At 39.0% G+C, this 23,427-nt stretch overlaps 1 protein-coding gene across 1 annotated transcript in view; it reads left to right on the top strand.

Moving 5' to 3' along the window:
* LOC133659058 (interphotoreceptor matrix proteoglycan 2-like) overlaps positions 1–23,427 on the top strand; it is a 50,604-nt gene that overhangs the window by 3,684 nt on the left and 23,493 nt on the right. The window contains exons 4-12 of the mRNA XM_062061729.1: positions 981–1,006; positions 1,101–1,133; positions 2,333–2,379; positions 2,461–2,492; positions 2,595–2,750; positions 9,980–10,038; positions 10,146–10,166; positions 13,717–13,925; positions 14,669–14,712. Coding sequence (XP_061917713.1) covers positions 981–1,006; positions 1,101–1,133; positions 2,333–2,379; positions 2,461–2,492; positions 2,595–2,750; positions 9,980–10,038; positions 10,146–10,166; positions 13,717–13,925; positions 14,669–14,712 — 627 coding nt within the window. The remainder of the gene's footprint in view (positions 1–980; positions 1,007–1,100; positions 1,134–2,332; positions 2,380–2,460; positions 2,493–2,594; positions 2,751–9,979; positions 10,039–10,145; positions 10,167–13,716; positions 13,926–14,668; positions 14,713–23,427) is intronic.

The following is a 23,427-nucleotide window of genomic DNA, read 5'->3' as shown; positions in this document are numbered from 1 at the left end:
TGCACAATCCTTCTAAACCACAACAAGATGAATGGCAATGTATTCCGAAGATTCTGCTAACATTTCCTGGGAATCTGTTCTGACGTTTTTGCCTAATTCCGCAAACTAACAACGCACAACAATGTTTTGTGGAAATCTATCCCCCTGATTTGACGTGATTACGCCAACTAACCACAATAAAACGTATGGGAATGTATTTTGAAGATTTTGCCCAACAATGTTTTTTGAAATTTTATTCTGACATTTTTTGTGTGATTCTGCTAACCACCCACCAAACTACTTATTAAATAGTTTCGGAAAAATCTGTTGTTCACTTTTTTTTCTGTAAATCTAACTAACCACAACAAAGTTTTTGTCTAATTCAATCCATATTCCAAAATGTCTTTGGAATATGTTCTGAAGTTTTTGCGAAATTCCGCAAAGTAACCACGCACGACAACGCTTTGGCGTAATATGCTAACTAAAGACAATAAAACATGGGAATCTATTCCGAAGTGTTTGCCTATTTCTGCTAACAACCATAGCAAAATTTCTTCGAATCTCTTTTGAAGTTTTGCGATTCCGCAAACTAACCAATGTTTTGCAGCAATCAATTTTGATGTTTTTTCATAATTTGGCTGAAAAACCTAACCACACAAAAATTCTTTAAAATCATTTTTTTTCCCACGTCGTTTTCCCAACAAAACTATATATTACATGTAAAAAAAGTAGTGTGCTAAAGTGCTTAGCAGAGCAAGTGGGCAAACAGCCTATTAGACGGTCCAGTAGTCATGCATCTATCCAGCACCTCTATTGTGTCTTTGGATGTTTCCTTGGACGTCCCCTTGGAAGTCCCCTTGGATGTCCCCTTGGATGTCCCCTTGGATGTCCCCTTGAACTAATTCAAACCTCTTGCTGCTTCATGTTGGCACAAACACAAAAGCCAACTCAGCGGGTGGCTAATGCCTGTGCTAACCTTTCTTTCTACTTTCTATTTGCAGAAAATATCACTGCCAGGCTTGAAAAGGTAAACGATAGTCTTTATCAAACTCAATCATGTGGTATTCAGTAGAATCCAATCAACATGTGTTGCTTTTTTTGTACCCTCCAATGACGTGTAGCGAGCCCACCAGGCCAGGGCAGCATACATGCAGGTAAGGTCACATGACTTCTGCTTTGTGCCAGACTGCTGTAGTTCCTCAAATAGTGGCATTTGCTCTAATACAGTGGTCCCCAACCTTTTTGTAGCTGCGGACCGGTCAACGCTCGAAAATTTGTCCCACGTACCGGGGGGGGGGGGGGGGGGGGGGGGGGATGTGGAATTTTTTAATTTTTATTTTAAAAAAAATTTTTTTCATAAAGAAATACAATCATGTGTGCTTACAGACTGTATCCCTGCAGACTGTATTGATCTATATTGATATATAATGTATATATTGTGTTTTTTATGTTGATTTAATAAAAAAAAAAAAAAAAAAAGTATTTTTTTATTTATTTTTTTAAAATTTCTTGCGCGGCCCGGTGGTTGGGGACCACTGCTCTAATAGACGCCATACCTCAATTCATTTTTGAAGAAAACTGATGCCTCACCTCAAATAAATGCATCTACTCTATATACCTTTACTATGGTCACTTATTTCCAAATTAATTTGTCCAAACAAACATGTGTATTGATTATTTGGTACTGATTAGAATAATTGTTTAATTTAAACTTGCATTTTAATGCATTTTGACTTAAAAATATTGTATCCACTTCAGTGTCATTGAGTATTTAGGAAAGCACAATAGAAATGTAATGTATTATAATTATCATTATCCATCCATCCATTTTCTACCGCTTATCCCTTTCGGGGTCGCGGGGGATGCTGGAGCCTGTCTCAGCTTGTATTAAAATTGTAGTATGTAATGTTTTACTTTTGTAAAATTATTACTGTAACAATATTAAAATTAATAATTTCATCAAATATAAAAACGGTCTAATTGTCAAATTAAATATATATTTTTGACATTATTTGTGATTTTTTTTTTTTGATTAATAGGATATTATATCATTACAAAAGTACAAATTATATTTAATTAATACCTGGTAAACAAAACAAAAGTTAAGTAAACAAAAAATGTGCCACTATGAAGAATGTGTTTTACCTCAATGGTGCAGCACTCTTCATAATAATAGATATATTGCTTAATATGTCACACGGTATGCATTTCATTTGAATTGTTAGTATATATTTGGTGTCTTTTTTTATCACTTTACTTCTTATCTTCCTGTGCATCCCAATTTTAAGTGGAACGCCCCCCAGCAAAATGTTATGTAATAGTGAACCATTTTTACATGTTTGCTGCTTTCCAGCACTTTAGCGCCGGGTACGACCAACACTTCCAAAGCTCCTAATGAAGGTGACTTCCATTCTGACTTATTAAATGTCCAATATCATATGTTAAAGATTAACACGTACATTTTATTGCGCCTAAACTCAGAAGAGGAAGCGACTGTTGTTCCACAAGTGGAGGTGCGTCTACACACAACAAAAATATACTTTATATTTAAAAATGTATATGCAAACAAATGTATTAAATACTTCACTTTTTTATGTTAACCGTGCAAACCACAGCTGGAGAACGACATTCCTGTTGAGCCTCTGACTGCGGCCGTGTTGGAGCAGGTGGTGGAACTGAGCATCCTCCTGACGGGCGTCATGTACGACCGCGACCTCGACGACCCCGACTCGCTACGCCATCAGACGTTCAGCAGGCAGCTGGCACAGAAGGTTCCGTCACTTCACTCGTTTTGATATTGCCTGTATTCATTATGCCTTAAAATTGACGGTGCAGTCTGTTAGTATTCCGTTATTAACACTCTAACGAGCTAGCAAGGAGAAGGCTTGTGCTAACAACAACGTGACATACTCCTACTCATCAGCCAGTCAAATAACTATATTAAATAAATAATAAACTATCATAAAATAAATTAGTTTTTATACATGTACATAAGGGGTGTCAAACTCGTTTTAGATCGAGGCCACATGGAGAAAAATCTACTCTCAAGTGGGCCGGACTGGTAAAATCACGGCACGATAACCTAAAAATAAAGACAACTTCAGATTTTCTTTGCTTAAAAATAGAACAAGCACATTTTGAAAATGGACACATCATAATGTTATTGTTTTTTTTTACACTTACATGTTGCGGTTAATAGTATTCTATCTTTATTTTTCGTTATTTATACTTTCTGAATAAATGATGTGATAATGTTAATCAATGTATCAAGATAAAAAAAATAATATCAAAATCATATTAGAGGATGTTATTTATGTAGTTTGCTCATTTTTCTCGACTGGCGCACTAACGTGCTTTATTATTAATTTTCTTTTAACATATGTAGCATTATCTACAAAGATACAAAGAATTGCTATTGCGACATCTAGTGGACACATTTACAACAGCAGTTTCTTTCATTCAAAAATTTCGCCTCATTTTTATACTTGGAAAACTCATCCCGCGGGCCGGATAAAACCTGTTCGCGGGCCTTACATTTGACACCCCAGATGTACATCTACTCATTAATATAAATGTTTTTTTTACAACATCTCAAGCATTATTTTATTAAATAATTAAAGTTAAAAGTCAACAAAATTATGAGTTTTTTGAGACAATGAGTCATATGTAATATTAAAATATCAAATAATAATATAAATATGCACAATTACATAATTAAAGTATATTATGTAAATGTTAAATATCTACAAGGAATATATTTTGATCCCAGAAAATTACTGCAGTTCATTGCAACTTTTTTGTTAACTTTAGTAAGTTTAATACCTTTTTTTTAAATATAGTCATACTATGTAGATTCAGAAAAAAATACAATTTAATATAATAAATAAGACAATTGTATTGTTAAAAAAATAAAAATTATTTTAATCAACATAAAAAATAGATATATAAATACAAATTTGAATTATATTTGATTGTATATAAAAAATAATACCTTTTTTCATTTGAACTGTAAGACTAATTTTCTTTTGTGTTCTACGTTAGTCAAGTTAATACATATGTTTTAAACTTGTTTTCTTCAAAAAAATTCATATAATTATAATGTGATATTAGCGTAATATATTTGCATATATTTTTCATTGTTTGTTTCACATGAGTGTCATTTAGCTGTAAAGTTTTCCTGATATTTACCGCTCTACCCTGATTGGCGAAGAGAATCCCCTCTCGTCGACCTTCCAGCAAGGCGGCCATCTTGAAGTGTTAAAATGACCATATATGGTCCTCTGACCTCTAAGTTTTCTGCTTTGTATGTCAGTAAATGTACTAAATGACCATATATGGTCCTCTGACCTCTAAGTTTTCTGCTTTGTATGTCAGTAAATGTACTAAATGACCATATATGGTCCTCTGACCTCTAAGTTGTCTGCTTTGTATGTCAGTAAATGTACTAAATGACCATATATGGTCCTCTGACCTCTAAGTTGTCTGCTTTGTATGTCAGTAAATGTACTAAATGACCATATATGGTCCTCTGACCTCTAAGTTGTCTGCTTTGTATGTCAGTAAATGTACTAAATGACCATATATGGTCCTCTGACCTCTAAGTTGTCTGCTTTGTATGTCAGTAAATGTACTAAATGACCATATATGGTCCTCTGACCTCTAAGTTGTCTGCTTTGTATGTCAGTAAATGTACTAAATGACCATATATGGTCCTCTGACCTCTAAGTTGTCTGCTTTGTATATCAGTAAATGTACTAAATGACCATATATGGTCCTCTGACCTCTAAGTTGTCTGCTTTGTATGTCAGTAAATGTACTAAATGACCATATATGGTCCTCTGACCTCTAAGTTGTCTGCTTTGTATGTCAGTAAATGTACTAAATGACCATATATGGTCCTCTGACCTCTAAGTTGTCTGCTTTGTATGTCAGTAAATGTACTAAATGACCATATATGGTCCTCTGACCTCTAAGTTGTCTGCTTTGTATGTCAGTAAATGTACTAAATGACCATATATGGTCCTCTGACCTCTAAGTTGTCTGCTTTGTATGTCAGTAAATGTACTAAATGACCATATGTGGTCCTCTGACCTCTAAGTTGTCTGCTTTGTATGTCAGTAAATGTACTAAATGACCATATGTGGTCCTCTGACCTCTAAGTTGTCTGCTTTGTATGTCAGTAAATGTACTAAATGACCATATGTGGTCCTCTGACCTCTAAGTTGTCTGCTTTGCATGTCAGTAAATGTACTAAATGACCATATGTGGTCCTCTGACCTCTAAAGTTGTCTGCTTTGTATGTCAGTAAATGTACTAAATGACCATATGTGGTCCTCTGACCTCTAAGTTGTCTGCTTTGTATGTCAGTAAATGTACTAAATGACCATATGTGGTCCTCTGACCTCTAAGTTGTCTGCTTTGTATGTCAGTAAATGTACTAAATGACCATATGTGGTCCTCTGACCTCTAAGTTTTCTGCTTTGTATGTCAGTAAATGTACTAAATGACCATATGTGGTCCTCTGACCTCTAAGTTGTCTGCTTTGTATGTCAGTAAATGTGCTAAATGACCATATGTGGTCCTCTGACCTCTAAGTTGTCTGCTTTGTATGTCAGTAAATGTACTAAATGACCATATGTGGTCCTCTGACCTCTAAGTTGTCTGCTTTGTATGTCAGTAAATGTACTAAATGACCATATGTGGTCCTCTGACCTCTAAGTTGTCTGCTTTGTATGTCAGTAAATGTGCTAAATGACCATATGTGGTCCTCTGACCTCTAAGTTGTCTGCTTTGTATGTCAGTAAATGTACTAAATGACCATATGTGGTCCTCTGACCTCTAAGTTGTCTGCTTTGTATGTCAGTAAATGTACTAAATGACCATATGTGGTCCTCTGACCTCTAAGTTGTCTGCTTTGTATGTCAGTAAATGTACTAAATGACCATATGTGGTCCTCTGACCTCTAAGTTGTCTGCTTTGTATGTCAGTAAATGTACTAAATGACCATATGTGGTCCTCTGACCTCTAAGTTGTCTGCTTTGTATGTCAGTAAATGTGCTAAATGACCATATGTGGTCCTCTGACCTCTAAGTTGTCTGCTTTGTATGTCAGTAATTGTACTAAATGACCATATGTGGTCCTCTGACCTCTAAGTTGTCTGCTTTGTATGTCAGTAAATGTACTAAATGACCATATGTGGTCCTCTGACCTCTAAGTTGTCTGCTTTGTATGTCAGTAAATGTACTAAATGACCATATGTGGTCCTCTGACCTCTAAGTTGTCTGCTTTGTATGTCAGTAAATGTACTAAATGACCATATGTGGTCCTCTGACCTCTAAGTTGTCTGCTTTGTATGTCAGTAAATGTACTAAATTACCATATGTGGTCCTCTGACCTCTAAGTTGTCTGCTTTGTATGTCAGTAAATGTACTAAATGACCATATGTGGTCCTCTGACCTCTAAGTTGTCTGCTTTGTATGTCAGTAAATGTACTAAATGACCATATGTGGTCCTCTGACCTCTAAGTTGTCTGCTTTGTATGTCAGTAAATGTACTAAATGACCATATGTGGTCCTCTGACCTCTAAGTTGTCTGCTTTGTATGTCAGTAAATGTACTAAATGACCATATGTGGTCCTCTGACCTCTAAGTTGTCTGCTTTGTATGTCAGTAAATGTACTAAATGACCATATGTGGTCCTCTGACCTCTAAGTTGTCTGCTTTGTATGTCAGTAAATGTACTAAATGACCATATGTGGTCCTCTGATCTCTAAGTTGTCTGCTTTGTATGTCAGTAAATGTACTAAATGACCATATGTGGTCCTCTGACCTCTAAGTTGTCTGCTTTGTATGTCAGTAAATGTACTAAATGACCATATGTGGTCCTCTGACCTCTAAGTTGTCTGCTTTGTATGTCAGTAAATGTACTAAATGACCATATATGGTCCTCTGACCTCTAAGTTGTCTGCTTTGTATGTCAGTAAATGTACTAAATGACCATATATGGTCCTCTGACCTCTAAGTTGTCTGCTTTGTATGTCAGTAAATGTACTAAATGACCATATGTGGTCCTCTGACCTCTAAGTTGTCTGCTTTGTATGTCAGTAAATGTACTAAATGACCATATATGGTCCTCTGACCTCTAAGTTGTCTGCTTTGTATGTCAGTAAATGTACTAAATGACCATATATGGTCCTCTGACCTCTAAGTTGTCTGCTTTGTATGTCAGTAAATGTACTAAATGACCATATATGGTCCTCTGACCTCTAAGTTGTCTGCTTTGTATGTCAGTAAATGTAATAAATGACCATATATGGTCCTCTGACCTCTAAGTTGTCTGCTTTGTATGTCAGTAAATGTACTAAATGACCATATGTGGTCCTCTGACCTCTAAGTTGTCTGCTTTGTATGTCAGTAAATGTACTAAATGACCATATATGGTCCTCTGACCTCTAAGTTGTCTGCTTTGTATGTCAGTAAATGTACTAAATGACCATATGTGGTCCTCTGACCTCTAAAGTTGTCTGCTTTGTATGTCAGTAAATGTACTAAATGACCATATGTGGTCCTCTGACCTCTAAAGTTGTCTGCTTTGTATGTCAGTAAATGTACTAAATGACCATATGTGGTCCTCTGACCTCTAAGTTGTCTGCTTTGTATGTCAGTAAATGTACTAAATGACCATATGTGGTCCTCTGACCTCTAAGTTGTCTGCTTTGTATGTCAGTAAATGTACTAAATGACCATATGTGGTCCTCTGACCTCTAAGTTGTCTGCTTTGTATGTCAGTAAATGTACTAAATGACCATATATGGTCCTCTGACCTCTAAGTTGTCTGCTTTGTATGTCAGTAAATGTACTAAATGACCATATATGGTCCTCTGACCTCTAAGTTGTCTGCTTTGTATGTCAGTAAATGTACTAAATGACCATATGTGGTCCTCTGACCTCTAAGTTGTCTGCTTTGTATGTCAGTAAATGTACTAAATGACCATATATGGTCCTCTGACCTCTAAGTTGTCTGCTTTGTATGTCAGTAAATGTACTAAATGACCATATATGGTCCTCTGACCTCTAAGTTGTCTGCTTTGTATGTCAGTAAATGTACTAAATGACCATATATGGTCCTCTGACCTCTAAGTTGTCTGCTTTGTATGTCAGTAAATGTAATAAATGACCATATATGGTCCTCTGACCTCTAAGTTGTCTGCTTTGTATGTCAGTAAATGTACTAAATGACCATATGTGGTCCTCTGACCTCTAAGTTGTCTGCTTTGTATGTCAGTAAATGTACTAAATGACCATATATGGTCCTCTGACCTCTAAGTTGTCTGCTTTGTATGTCAGTAAATGTACTAAATGACCATATGTGGTCCTCTGACCTCTAAAGTTGTCTGCTTTGTATGTCAGTAAATGTACTAAATGACCATATGTGGTCCTCTGACCTCTAAAGTTGTCTGCTTTGTATGTCAGTAAATGTACTAAATGACCATATGTGGTCCTCTGACCTCTAAGTTGTCTGCTTTGTATGTCAGTAAATGTACTAAATGACCATATGTGGTCCTCTGACCTCTAAGTTGTCTGCTTTGTATGTCAGTAAATGTACTAAATGACCATATGTGGTCCTCTGACCTCTAAGTTGTCTGCTTTGTATGTCAGTAAATGTACTAAATGACCATATATGGTCCTCTGACCTCTAAGTTGTCTGCTTTGTATGTCAGTAAATGTACTAAATGACCATATATGGTCCTCTGACCTCTAAGTTGTCTGCTTTGTATGTCAGTAAATGTACTAAATGACCATATGTGGTCCTCTGACCTCTAAGTTGTCTGCTTTGTATGTCAGTAAATGTACTAAATGACCATATATGGTCCTCTGACCTCTAAGTTGTCTGCTTTGTATGTCAGTAAATGTACTAAATGACCATATATGGTCCTCTGACCTCTAAGTTGTCTGCTTTGTATGTCAGTAAATGTACTAAATGACCATATATGGTCCTCTGACCTCTAAGTTGTCTGCTTTGTATGTCAGTAAATGTAATAAATGACCATATATGGTCCTCTGACCTCTAAGTTGTCTGCTTTGTATGTCAGTAAATGTACTAAATGACCATATGTGGTCCTCTGACCTCTAAGTTGTCTGCTTTGTATGTCAGTAAATGTACTAAATGACCATATATGGTCCTCTGACCTCTAAGTTGTCTGCTTTGTATGTCAGTAAATGTACTAAATGACCATATGTGGTCCTCTGACCTCTAAAGTTGTCTGCTTTGTATGTCAGTAAATGTACTAAATGACCATATGTGGTCCTCTGACCTCTAAAGTTGTCTGCTTTGTATGTCAGTAAATGTACTAAATGACCATATGTGGTCCTCTGACCTCTAAGTTGTCTGCTTTGTATGTCAGTAAATGTACTAAATGACCATATGTGGTCCTCTGACCTCTAAGTTGTCTGCTTTGTATGTCAGTAAATGTACTAAATGACCATATATGGTCCTCTGACCTCTAAGTTGTCTGCTTTGTATGTCAGTAAATGTACTAAATGACCATATGTGGTCCTCTGACCTCTAAGTTGTCTGCTTTGTATGTCAGTAAATGTACTAAATGACCATATATGGTCCTCTGACCTCTAAGTTGTCTGCTTTGTATGTCAGTAAATGTACTAAATGACCATATGTGGTCCTCTGACCTCTAAAGTTGTCTGCTTTGTATGTCAGTAAATGTACTAAATGACCATATGTGGTCCTCTGACCTCTAAAGTTGTCTGCTTTGTATGTCAGTAAATGTACTAAATGACCATATGTGGTCCTCTGACCTCTAAGTTGTCTGCTTTGTATGTCAGTAAATGTACTAAATGACCATATATGGTCCTCTGACCTCTAAGTTGTCTGCTTTGTATGTCAGTAAATGTACTAAATGACCATATATGGTCCTCTGACCTCTAAGTTGTCTGCTTTGTATGTCAGTAAATGTACTAAATGAGTAATGAGTGTGTCTTTGCAGATTGAAGATGCACTAGCGGGACTTCCTGGATTTAAGAGTGTGTCTGTGATGGACTTCAGGTCAGTTTCTCTCACGTGTCTTAATTTAATCCTTTCTACTGGAAGTTTGCCGTCTTTCTACTCCATACATGGCTAACTATCCCCTTCTTTCCCTTGTTTTTATGAAGGCCTCACAAGGATGGACAAGCGTGAGTTGCCCTTCTTTCATCTGAAAACGTCTGTAAAAGAAAAAGACTTGTTGTATTTATGCACGGCCGTGTGCAGCTGTGAGCACGGGCACGTGCCACAGACGTCTCGCGAGCTGCCCGTGTTAATGGTGTTAGCAGGGGTCACTCACCTTTTAAGGTGGATCAGCAAGTGGGGGGTCTTGGGACCAGGACGATTACTGGAGCTTTGCAGGAGCTCACTGGGAGAAAGAGAAAAGAGGATGAGTTCAAAAAAAGATGTGCTGCTTCATCAAAATAGCAACTTCTATTTTTTCCCCATAGCGAGTAACGGAAATAATCTGTTCCAGGGTCAAACTGTGGCCATCGCAGAACCTTAAACTGAACAGCAAATACTTGTTTATACTTATATATAGCATTTATAACACATATTAACTATCATCTTATATTAGGGGCAGGACTGAAATGTCACAGCGAGCCAGTAATCTTTCTTTTAGTAAACAATACTCAATCCCCCCACTAACAATGTGCTATGCAGTCAAGCTGCAGCTGGTGCTAACAGCTCATATTTCATCTGACATCAGTAATCCATCTCACAGCTAACAACGCGCTAACCTAGGGGTCACCAAACTTTTTGACTCGGGGGCCGCATTAAGTTAAAAAAATCTTGCCGGGGGCCGTGCTGTGTATATATATATGTATATATATTATAAAATACCCTGAAGAGCAGGGAAACCTGCGAAACAGGCTTGTGGGGATGAAATAGCCTCTGCGTTTTTTTCTGACCTAACGTACATTCCGCTCTACCCCGGTATTGAGCACTATAACGGATAAACCACAGAAACTGTATATTTATATATATATATATATATACATATATACAGTCATGGTCAAAAGTTTACATACACTTGTAAAGAACATCATGTCATGGCTGTTTTGAGTTTCCAATCATTTTTACAACTCTTATTTTGTTGTGATGTAGTGATTGGAGCACATACTTGTTGCTCACAAAAAACATTCATGAAGTTTGCTTCTTTTATGAATTTATTATGGCTCTACTGAAAATGTGAGGGTCAAAAGTATACATACAGCAACATACATGATCAATTTTGGTGATGTAGAAAAGTTACAATCAAATCAAATTAGCTTCATGGCCTCTTAAAGACCTACTGAAAGCCACTACTAGCGACCACGCAGTCTGATAGTTTATATATCAATGATGAAATCTTAACATTGCAACACATGCCAATACGGCCGGGGTAAAGTCACATTTTAAAATTCCCGCCACACTTCCGGTTGAAAAACTCCTTTGGATATGATTTATGCGCGTGACGTCACAAAAGCAACGGAAGTGGTTGGACCCCATCGGACCCGATAGAAAAGCCTCTTGTTTTCTTCGACAAAATTCCACAGTATTCTGGACATCTGTGTTGGTGAATCTTTTGCAATTTGTTTAATGAACAATGGAGGCTGCAAAGAAGAACGTTGTAGGTGGGATGGATCGGTGTCTTAGCGGCTAAGTACAATACTTACAGCAACACAACAAGGACTACTTACTACGCCTAGCCGATGCTTGCCGCCAAACCCACGGATGAAGTCCTTCGTCGCGCCGTTGATCGCTGGAACGCAGGTGAGCACTTTTGACCCTCACATTTTCAGTAGAGCCATAATAAATTCATAAAAGAAGCAAACTTCATGAATGTTTTTTGTGAGCAACAAGTATGTGCTCCAATCACTACATCACAAAAAAATAAGAGTTGTAGAAATAATTGTAAACTCAAGACAGCCATGTTCTTCCCAAATGTATTTAAACTTTTGACCATTACTGTATATTCCGAGCGCGATGATGTCACGAGGCTTGGAGACACCGAGAGTAACAAGTGGTAGAAAATTGATTAGAAAGGACAGATTTTTTTTTTTTAAATTCAACTTGGGACTTCCCGTGGGCCAGATTTTGGACCCTGGCGGGCCGTAGTTCGGGGACCCCTGTGCTAACCAGTCAACCTGCTGCTAGCGCTGACAGATAACATTTGCTGTCACACTCAGCCTCACAGCTAATAATGTGCAACCTGCTAACAAGCTGACATTAGCAGTGGCATCAAAATCCTGACAAATAACAAGTTTAGCTGCAACTAGTGCTAGCAGTTAACGTCAAAAGCCGCTCCAAAATACTCCATCTCACACCTAATAGCGTGTTAGCCAGTCAATCTGCGGCTAGTGCTAGCAGCTAATGTCAGCATTGGATGACAACCCACTAGCCAGACAACCAGTCTCAATTTTAGCATCGACACTGAAATACTCTTTTGCAAAGCTAACCTGCGGTAGCAGATAACATTAGCATTGGTACTGAAATCTCACAGCTAACAATTCACGATTCAATTTGATTCCCATTCTTGGAGTGACGATTTGATTCAGAATCGATTCTTGATTCAAACAGATTCTTGCAATATATTTTTTGTTAAAATCATTTTTCAAAAGCCTTTTGAAAACAGGTTACAAAAGCTCCTCATGGTTGCTGATTTATGACATATACAGAAACCTCTTTTTTTATTTATACGCATTATTGTGGTTAGCGATAGCAGCTAACATTAGTAGTAGCAGCTAACATTAGCACTAATATAGTACGTCTTACAACTCATAAGGCACTAATCTGTAGAAATGTCAATCTTACAACTCATGATTCAATTTGATTCAGATTCTTGGGATGACTATTTGATTCAGAATCAATTCTCAATTCACATCGATTCTTGCAATACCGTAAATTATTTGGGATACATAAGATACAAAACATTTTTCAAACAGGTTATAAAAGCTTCTCTTGGCTGCTGACATATGACATATACGCTTAGAGAGTAAGCACACAGATGAAAAATGTCTTTTAAAAATCGATGATACATTTAAAATCGATTCATGATAAATAAGAATCTCCATTCAGATTTTTCCCTGCAACCCTACTAAACACTCATTCCGCCCAATTTTAGCAGTGACACTAAATTACTCCAACACATCTTTAGCGCTAGCAGTGGCACCAAATTACTCATACCACAAACAATGAGGGGCTAATCATTCAACCTGCCAAAAAATAAAATAAATCCCACAGTTAACTTGTGATTAGCGTTAGCCGCTAACATTAGCATATAATTGGCCCCCAAATAGTCTTAGTCTAGTCATAGTACTGTTATTGGCATAAAATGCCCCTAGCTAACATTGTGCTAGCAGCTAACAATGCTTTTGGCAGTTAATGCCTCACGCTGAAAGCGTGCTAGCGGTTAGCATTTCTTTTGGCAGGGAAATGCTTACATCGAACAGTGAGCTAGCAGCTAACATTGCTACTGGCTTACAGCTAAAACATACACACGGGGTGCAAAGACAAATATTTAACCTTCAGCTGTGGTGTGGTGATTAATCTTACAGGTCATGTGACACTCCAGAGAAGAAAAGAGTTAAAAGTAGGTCATAGTGCTTCCAAAATAATGCATTTGTAATGTAATAAGTGCTCAGTCTGTAAGGGGCCTGACTTCTAAGAATCTAATTGAATTTCAGTAGCTTATCTTTGCACCTTTTGTTCCCCCAGGCTGGAAGGCATCATCGTGGACTACGCCGTCACTCTGGTGGTGGACAGTGCGGGCGTGAGCGGCGATCAACTGGACTACCTGACCCTCCAGTCCAACCAGGTGGAGAACTCCTACCGCGAGGTCAAAGAGCACCCGACCTTGGTCTACGCCATCAGCGAGCTGAAGACCTTTGTCACCGAGGACCTCCTGAAGGACGCCTTGGAGAGCGGTGCGTATTGTTGTTGGTGACATCACCGTGCGGCCGTAGCAGCGGCAGTCTCCAACGCAAACATTCACGTGTCATCTCTCAGAGGCTCGGCAGACGCCGCCGTGACGACGCTTGAGAAAACATCTCTAATGCGCTCATCTGTTTCTTATTTGTCTGCTTTGGCACATTTTATTCAAAGAAAAGTGAGGCATATTTAATGAACAGTGGTTGGTTTGAGGACTGTGTGTGACCTAACTGCGGTTTTAGTCCCCGTCTTTCACCCAAGGACATGAAATTAGAGATTCTGATTTATTTTTGCATCTTCTATTTGACAGCAAGGTAGCACATCTGTCGGCTAAGTAGGTTTGCCTCCTCTCTTCTGCTCCGAGCCACGTCTTTTCATCAACTTTGACGGAAGCGATAACACCCGAGAGATTTATCCGTGACCTGGAGATCCTGCGCGCTCAGTCGTATGCCCATGAGACGCTCGCATGAATTATAGGCTCGGACGTGCCGGATTAATGGCTCTCATATGGTCTGACGGGCGGCTCAGAAGAGCGTAGGGTTTGGGCGGCGCGACGGCCTTGTCCCGCAGAGGCTGATGTGCTCTGCAGATTTTTCGAAGGTGCCGCTGTCAGGACGGAAGGCCTTCCAGCGCCGTGACGTTAAACATGTTGCGTCGGTTCTGATTCCAGACGGCCACATTGGTGCTTTTTTTAAGTGTCAGCTTGTATTAATGATGGTTCCTCTTGCTGGTTCCACAGTGTCTGAGATCCCGGAGACGGTCCATGCTGCAGGAGAAACCTCGGTGAGTGGTCACAAGCACACTACACTCATATCTGTGTTGTGGCGCCCCCTGTGGTAGTCAAAATACTTTCTAAGACGTTTGCCCATACATTTAGGACAGAGGTGTCAAAGTCATTTTAGATGGGGGGTCACATGGAGAAATATCTACTCCCAAGTGGGCCGGACTGGTAAAACCGCGGCACGATAACTTAAAAAGAAAGACAACTTCAGATTGTTTTTTTTTCTTTTCTTTAAATAAAACAAGCACATTCTGAAAATGCACACTTTAAACTTACATGTTGCGGAGAATAGTATTCTATCTTTATTTGTCCTTTCTGAATAAATGATGTGACGATGGTCATCAGTCAACTCATTGGTGTTCATTTTCAATCTATCAAGATAAAAACAGATCAAAATCAAATTACGGGATGTTATTGATGTAGTTTGCTCAATTTCCTCGTCTGGTGCACTAACATCATGTAGTTGATTTATTTTGTACATATGTAGCATAATCTGCAAAGATACAAATAATTGCTATTGTGACATCTAGTGGACACATTTAGAACAGCAGTTTCTTACATTCAAAAATTTTGGCACATTTTTATACATAGCAAACTCATCCCGCGGGCCGGATAAAACCTGTACGCGGGCCGGATTACACCCCTGGTTTAGGACAAATATCCTCTAATATCAGTTAGACAAATGGTCAATGATTTATGGAATGCTAGTTTCTAAATTGTTTTGCTTGATGGCGGCCATGTTTTTTAACCAATCTTGCTCAAACTGTACACACGTGTTTGTCAGTCCCCGAAATGTACGTGCCAAATTTGGTGGTGATTTGGATAAACACCATCAAGTTCAACTGTAGAGATGGATACGGAATCAGGTATATTTTTGGCACAGATCGAATCCCACTAGTCCTATTGGGAACAGATTCACGTCATTCCTGGGTGGGGCGTGACGTCACATACATTGCTTTTGCTAATGACATGCTAATTAGCATTAGCAATTTTACATGGCGATTTCAACACCTTCAAATTTGTTAATGAAAACTACAAATAAACTGTGCGTTACAATCAAACAGCTGGTGCGTAATAAGTGCAATAATTACATTATTAACACTTTTTAGGGCGCCAAAACAGCAAACATTGAACTGACTGGCCAACAAACCATAAACTATTCTCTACTTCTGCCTAACGTTTTGGACTTGCAACTGTAATTGAGACTCAGCAATGTGATAATAATCAGCAAATGTTTAACTGTTGCAATAAAAAAAATTTGTATTATCAAAAACAATTATTAACACACACAAAAATACCAAAAATTGGTACTGTTGAGTACCGGTATTGATTCCCAGAACCCGGAATTGTTAGTGTATTGGTTCAAATGTGAAAGGTAACCATCCCTAGGTTGTTTTGTAGGACATATTAAGATGTGTGAGAAATTACAAGTCAATCCGATTTACGGGGATCAACTTTGGGGGTTTGATAACAGCGGCGTATTTGTCAGAGAAGTAATAGCAAATAAAACACAGTACCGGTGCGTGTTTTGGCACCTTTTGATATGAAAGAAAAGGGTTAGCTTATGGTGCGTTCAATTTGTACTGGAAAGTCCGAATTTCCAAGTTCCTCGTCAGAATTTCAACTGAAACACCCCTTGAGGTTGGATTTCTGACATGGAAAGTCAAAGAATTGTCACCGATTCAGAGTTTGCTTCAAAGATAGCTACTCTGGATGTAAACAATGATATCCTCTTCTATAATAACCGCATTAAATCAGTCGTGTACAATGCGTTGTTGTATATTTATATTTGCTAACGTCACGTTAGTGTTAACTACACTTTTTGTATGTGGTATATATGTTCTACATCGCTATCAAAAGCGCCTGGGTTTTCTCTTCATCCACCGTGTTTGAAGGTTGCATGTTTTCCTATAAGTTGTTCGTATTCAAACAAGGCAAGCGCAAAAATATCTTTGGTGGATTTGGCCATTTTGATTTCTGACATGGTAACCGGAACGCTCACAACTCAGCTGTGACGTCACTCCTAGCTCTGACTTCCCACTTCCCAGGTAAATGGAGTACAGAATTAGACAAGTGGTGTCCAAACTTTTCTCACATTATTCATTTTTAAAAAGGCAAAAAATATATATATTTATATTTAAAGTCAAAGCTTTGTGTTTGTATTAGTTATTAGTGCAGCGTATTGTTGTTAAATTATGCCTTTTAGTTGTATGTTTACATTTTTGCTAAAGAAAAAAGCCCCAGGCTGTACTTGTCTACACTTTTGGACACCCCGAGCTTATAGAAACAAATAGATACAGCCAGGTGTATTCACGAGTCATTTACCTGTCGCTTTGATTGATGTGTTGGTGGACAACCAAATGCATCAATAGATGACTTATAAACACAGATGTGGTAAATTATCAAAAATGCTGTGCCTTTTTTCCCTTCTTGCTGCTCATTGTGAAAAACAGATGAATTTGCGCAAAGCAGGCACGTGATTTATTTTATGATTCTTATTAATAACATTTGCATTTAACATGTTTATAATCCCTCTATAAACACTTCCTATGTTCTTAAATCACCTTATACACTCTAAAACCGCCATCATTTTGACATGAAACTTCACTTGGTATTCAATTGTACTTTCAAACTTGGCAATGCACTGAGACTGTAGTAAGTGAACCGTAACGTGACGAGGAAAGCATTTTGCAAGCGTTTTTATTACAGTATACCTTGTGAAGCTGCGGTTCTATAAGGGGAAACAGGAATTTCAACATGAAGAACAAACTTGGCCGCATGGCGGTTTTTTTTACGAGGTGACTGAATGGACACTCTAATGGGAGTAGTATACTCCATTTTGGGAGATACTGTAATGTTTCTGAACTGGTGTAAAAGTTATCGAAAAACCGTGATTTATAACTGCATTTGGATCATCTCACGGACGGACGAGCGCTCGCTAGCTTAAATGTTAACATGAAAAAAGAGGCATTTACTGTATGTCTTTCCTTATTAAGAAATGACATATCCTATAAACACATTAGTGTCTGACAACTAAGCGACACACTGAATCTACAAGCTGTGCTCTTTCAGAACAGAGTGGTCCTTCTATACACGGAGGTGTTTCCAAGGAGCCTTTGAGGACCACTGAACAGAGTATGTGCTACTCTCAATGTCCGAAACATGCAAACTAGTGGGCTTTCTGAGAGTATTTATTTATATTAGTTATTTAAGAAAATCTAAATATTTCAGTGTTTGTACAAAACCCAAAACCAGTCAAGTTGGCATGTTGTGTCATTTTCAACTAATATTCGATTGAATACACAATTGAATTCTGAATACACACAGAATTTAATGGCAGCAACACATTGCAAAAAAGGCATTTTTACCAGTGTGTTACATGGCCTTTCCTTTGAACAACACTCAGTAAAGGTTTGGGAACTGAGGAGACACATTTTTGAAGTGGAATTATTTCCCATTTTTGCTTGATGTACAGCTTAAGTTGTTCAACAGTCCGGGGTCTCCTTTGTTGTATTTCACGCTTCATAATGCACCACACAATTTCAATGGGAGACAGGTCTGATTGCTGAAATAAGCAGGGGCGTCCATGATAACATTGCTTGGATGGCAACATATGTTGCTCCAAAACCTGTACAGTATGTACCTTTCAGCATTAATGGTGCCTTCACAGATGTGTAAGTTTACCCATGTCTTGGCCACTAATACACCCCCATACCATCACACATGCTGCCTTTTACACTTTGCGCCTATAAAAATCTGAATGGTTCTTTTCCTCTTTGTTCCGGAGGTTTCCAAAAACAATTTGAAAAGTGGACTTGTCAGACCACAGAACACTTTTACACTTTGCATTAGTCCATCTTAGATGAGCTCGGGCCAAGAGAAGCCGGCTGCGTTTCTGGGTGTTGTTGATAAATGGGTTTGGCTTTGCATAGTAGAGTTTTAACTTGCACTTACAGATGTAGTGATGAACTGTAGTTACTGACAGTGGTTTTCTGAAGTGTTCCTGAGCCCATGTGGTGATATCCTTTACACACTGATGTTGGTTTTTGATGCAGTACGCCTGAGGGATGGAAGGTCACGGGCTTAGCTGCTTACGTGCAGTGATTTCTCCACATTCTCTGAACCCTTTGATGATATTACGGAGCGTAGATGGTGAAATCCCTAAATTCCTTGTTGAGAAATGTTGTTCTTAAACTGTTCAACAATTTGCTCAGGCATTTGTTGACAAAGTGGTGACCCTCGCCCCATCCTTGTTTGTGAATGACTGAGCATTTCATGGAATCTACTTTTATACCCAATCATGGCACCCACCTGTTCCCAATTAGCCTGTTCACCTGTGGGATGTTCCAAATAAGTCTTTGATGAGCATTCCTCAACTTAATCAGTCTTTTTTGCCACTTGTGCCAGTTTTTTTGAAACATGTTGCAGCCATCAAATTCCAAATGAGCTAATATTTGCAAACAATAAAGTTTACCAGTTCCAACGTGAAATATCTTGTCTTTGCAGTCTATTCAATTAAATATAAGTTGAAAAGAATTTGCAAATCATTGTATTCTCTTTTTATTTACCATTTACACAACGTGACAACTTCACTGCTTTTGGGGTTTGTATCACAATCAGAATAGTTTTTATTGCCATTGTTTGAGAACGGGTTCACAAACTAGGAATTTTTCTTGGTGCAATGGTGCAACATAAAACACATATAACACATATTTGGTAATAAAAAGAGCTGTGACTGAGCTATCAGATCTTGTTATAGACTTAGAAGGAATTCAAGGAGCTGCTGTTAGGAGTTCTTGTTCATGTGCCTGATGGCCGAGGGGAAAAAAGTGTTGAGGTGGCGGGAGGTGTGGGTCTGGATGGAGCGTAGTCTGAGGGGAGAGGGGAGAATAGTGTGTGTCCAGGGTGAGAAGAGTCAGCTGTGATCCCACGCACACGCCTCCTGGTCCTGGAGGAGAACAGGTCCTGGAGGGGTGGGAGCTTGCAGCCAATCACCTTCTCAGCAGCATGTACCATGCGCTGCAGTCTATTCTTATCCTGGACTGTGGCACCCTGGAACCACACGGTGATGGAGGAGGTCAGGATGGACTCTATGATGGCTGAGTAAAACTGCACCAGCATCTCGGTCGCCACCTTAAGTTTCCTCAGCTGCCGCAGGAAGTACATCCTCTGCTGGGCCTTCTTGTTGAGGGAGCTGATGGTCGGCTCCCACTTGAGGTCCTGGGTGATGGTGGTGCCCAAGAATCAGAAGGAGTCCACAATGGAGACGGGGGTGGGAGAGTCAATCAGGGTGAGGGGGGATGGTGGGGCTGTGACTTTCCTGAAGTCCATGATCATCTCCACTGTTTTCTGGGCGTTCAGCTCCAGGTTGTTGAGGCTGCACCAGGACGCCAGCTGGTCCACCTCTCCTGTAGGCGGTCTCATCGCCATCTGAGATGAGCCTGATGAGGGTGGTGTCATCTGCAAACTTGAGCAGTTTTACGGATTGGTGACTGGAGGTGCAGCAGTTTGTATACAGGGAGAAGAGCCAGGGGGAGAGTACACAGCCCTGAGGAGTACCAGTGTTTGTGGTTCCACTGTCCGAGACAATCTTCCCCAGCCGCACGTGCTGTCTTCGGTCTGTCAGGAAGTCATTAATCCAACTGCAGAGGGAGTCGGGCATTTTGAGCTGGTAGAGCTTGTCTCGTAGTAGTCCAGGGAGGATGGTGTTGAAGGCAGAGCTGAAGTCCACAAACAGGATCCTAGCGTAGGTATAAGTACTTTTTGAGCACAATAATAGAGTTATTTCTGGTGTTGACGGACAAGCATTATGGATTACTAGATGTAAATAGACAAATGCAAAGCCAGGCCTGAAGAACCAGTTCAAGAAACCCAGTAGGGGAGGTGGCAGAGTATGTCTGTGACGTTTGTGCTAACCTGTTGCACCAGCGCAGGTAACAAAGATGAGCTCACCGGCAAAAGGATGAAGCGGATTTGTTTGGCTCTTTGCTGTAATAATCCGCCGACGCACTACACAGCGCCGTCTGTCAAGACCGAGACGTAGCATCTTACAAAGTCTGACTTTTATTTTGTGCGGCGAAGTCCTTTCAGGGCTGCTCTAAATACGTCTGGTGGTTAACTTCATTGAAAGCCAGATTGGGAGGTAAATAAAAGCTGAAAGCAAATCCTTGATTCCGCTGATTGCAGGCTTTTTTCACACATTTTTTGGAAAATATAATTTTTTTGTTCCAAAAACTTTGGGCAGGGGACGCCCATTTTTTTGGGGTGGAATGTCAAGAGAAAAGGGCTGATGGAAACATAATGTACGGTAGATAAGCACAGTGACCTCCCTAATGGCGCACTAGCCCATAAGCTTCTTTCACACCATTACTACAACAGAGCCGTAACAGTAGATATCTGTCGTGCATACAACACTGATCAAAACAGGACGTTCCCAATTCCACACAGCAACACGGAATCCTGATATCAGATAATTAGATGGACTGGTGCTGCATTTGACCTAAAAAGCATTTGTAGGACAGCAACAGTTGCTTTCAACACGACAGGGCAGGGGTGTCGTTCACATGTCTTTCCAACTCTGGCTGAAACTATTGTGCAGTTCAGACAGGAAAGAGGAACACCAAAAAAATGTGACTCAATGCAATGTTAAAATGCACACTTTCTTTGCGATACTTTATATAAATACTCAAACTGTCATGTGAGTACTCCTGGTACTAAGGTGGTACTAAGGACCAAAAATAAACAAAAAAAGCTAAAATTGAGTTCAATTGGTTCAATAGTTCACATGAGATACTTTGACTGAGCCCTGTGAATTCTGCCTAGTAACAAGCAGCCAATTAAACAACAAAATAGCAATAGGTAGATAGCAAAAATAGAGTTCACTTGTAAAGTTAATTGGTCTATGACTGCGCTGTATGAATTCTACCTAGAGTCAAAGTGTCGGTGTCAGGTGTCGAGGGAAGAAAAAAAAAAGATTAATCAGCTAGACAATCAAACACATCAAGATAGATATGAAAAATCTAGTTATTGTAGTTATTTGGCATATGGGGCATGACAAAGCAGTATAATAATAATAATTAGCTTTATTGTCTCCAAGGAGAAATTTGTCTAGGACATGAAGACACACGTTTTACATTCATACAATTCATCCGACAATACTGAACAGTGCGCAGGTATATCAGTTAGTTATGAGATCACACATTACACTCCCCCTGTATCGCACACCTCCCGATTGCACTATCCAATATTGCACTCATTATTGCATCGGTTTATAATATCACTCAAAGGTGTAGCTTTGCCAAAAAAAAAGGAAATAAAAAAATGTAAAAAAAAAAATATGTAAGTGATGAAAAGATAGGCTTTTTTTATATACATTACAGAAAACAAATATACAAACATTTATATACATTAAAGAAAAAAAACATTTTTAAATTGATATTCTGCAGTCGAAATAAATATTAAAAACTATATTCATGCGTGTTTTGAACAATGCTGAAAGGCTCATCAGGGGTTTATTGGATGACTTTGACAGCAATGTTCTACACAGCCAGAATAGTGTCAACATGAACATTTACCACCAATTAATACATTGCCGTGAATAAATGATCCTAATCAAAGCGGCAATTATTATTTCCAGTTAATGGTCCAGTCTTTAAAGGCCTACTGAAATGAATTTTTTTTATTTAAACGGGGATAGCAGATCTATTCTATGTGTCATACTTGATCATTTCGCGATATTGCCATATTTTTGCTGAAAGGATTTAGTATAGAACAACGACGATAAAGATTGCAACTTTTGGTATCTGATAAAAAAAAGGCTTGCACCTACCGGAAGTAGCGTGACGTAGTCAGTTGAACATATACGCAAAGTTCCCTATTGTTTACAATGATGGCCGCATGAAGTGAGAGAGATTCGGACCGAGAAAGCGACAATTTCCCCATTAATTTGAGCGAGGATGAAAGATTTGTGGATGAGTAAAGTGCAAGTGAAGGACTAGTGGGGAGTTGAAGCTATTCAGATAGGGAAGATGCTGTGAAAGCCGGGGGTGACCTGATATTCAGCTGGGAATGACTACAACAGTAAATAAACACAAGACATATATATACTCTATTAGCCACAACACAACCAGGCTTATATTTAATATGCCACAAATTAATCCTGCATAAAAACACCTGCGTGTTTGTTATGCTAGCTCCTAGCTCCTCTGCTAGCTCCTAGCTCCATAGAACACGCCAATACAATTCAAACACCTGATCAACACACACAATCACTCAGCCCAAAAGACCGTTTACCTAACCCAAGGTTCATAAAGCGTATATATTTTTAAAAAGTTACGTACGTGACGCGCACATACGGTCAAGTTATCGAATGTTTAGCAGCCAAGGCTGCATACTCACGGTACCTGATATTCAGCTGGGAATGACTACAACAGTAAATAAACACAAGACATATATATACTCTATTAGCCACAACACAACCAGGCTTATATTTAATATGCCACAAATTAATCCTGCATAATAACACCTGCGTGTTTGTTATGCTAGCTCCTAGCTCCTCTGCTAGCTCCTAGCTCCATAGAACACGCCAATACAATTCAAACACATGATCAACACACACAATCACTCAGCCCAAAAGACCGTTCACCTAACCCAAGGTTCATAAAGCTTATATATTTTTAAAAAGTTACGTACGTGACGCGCACGTACGGTACGGTACG

This window comes from Entelurus aequoreus, linkage group LG10 (genome assembly GCF_033978785.1).
Source record: "Entelurus aequoreus isolate RoL-2023_Sb linkage group LG10, RoL_Eaeq_v1.1, whole genome shotgun sequence".
Classification (NCBI taxonomy): domain Eukaryota; kingdom Metazoa; phylum Chordata; class Actinopteri; order Syngnathiformes; family Syngnathidae; genus Entelurus; species Entelurus aequoreus.
Note: the sequence above shows the minus strand (reverse complement) of the source record. Positions and strands in the feature narration are given on the sequence as shown.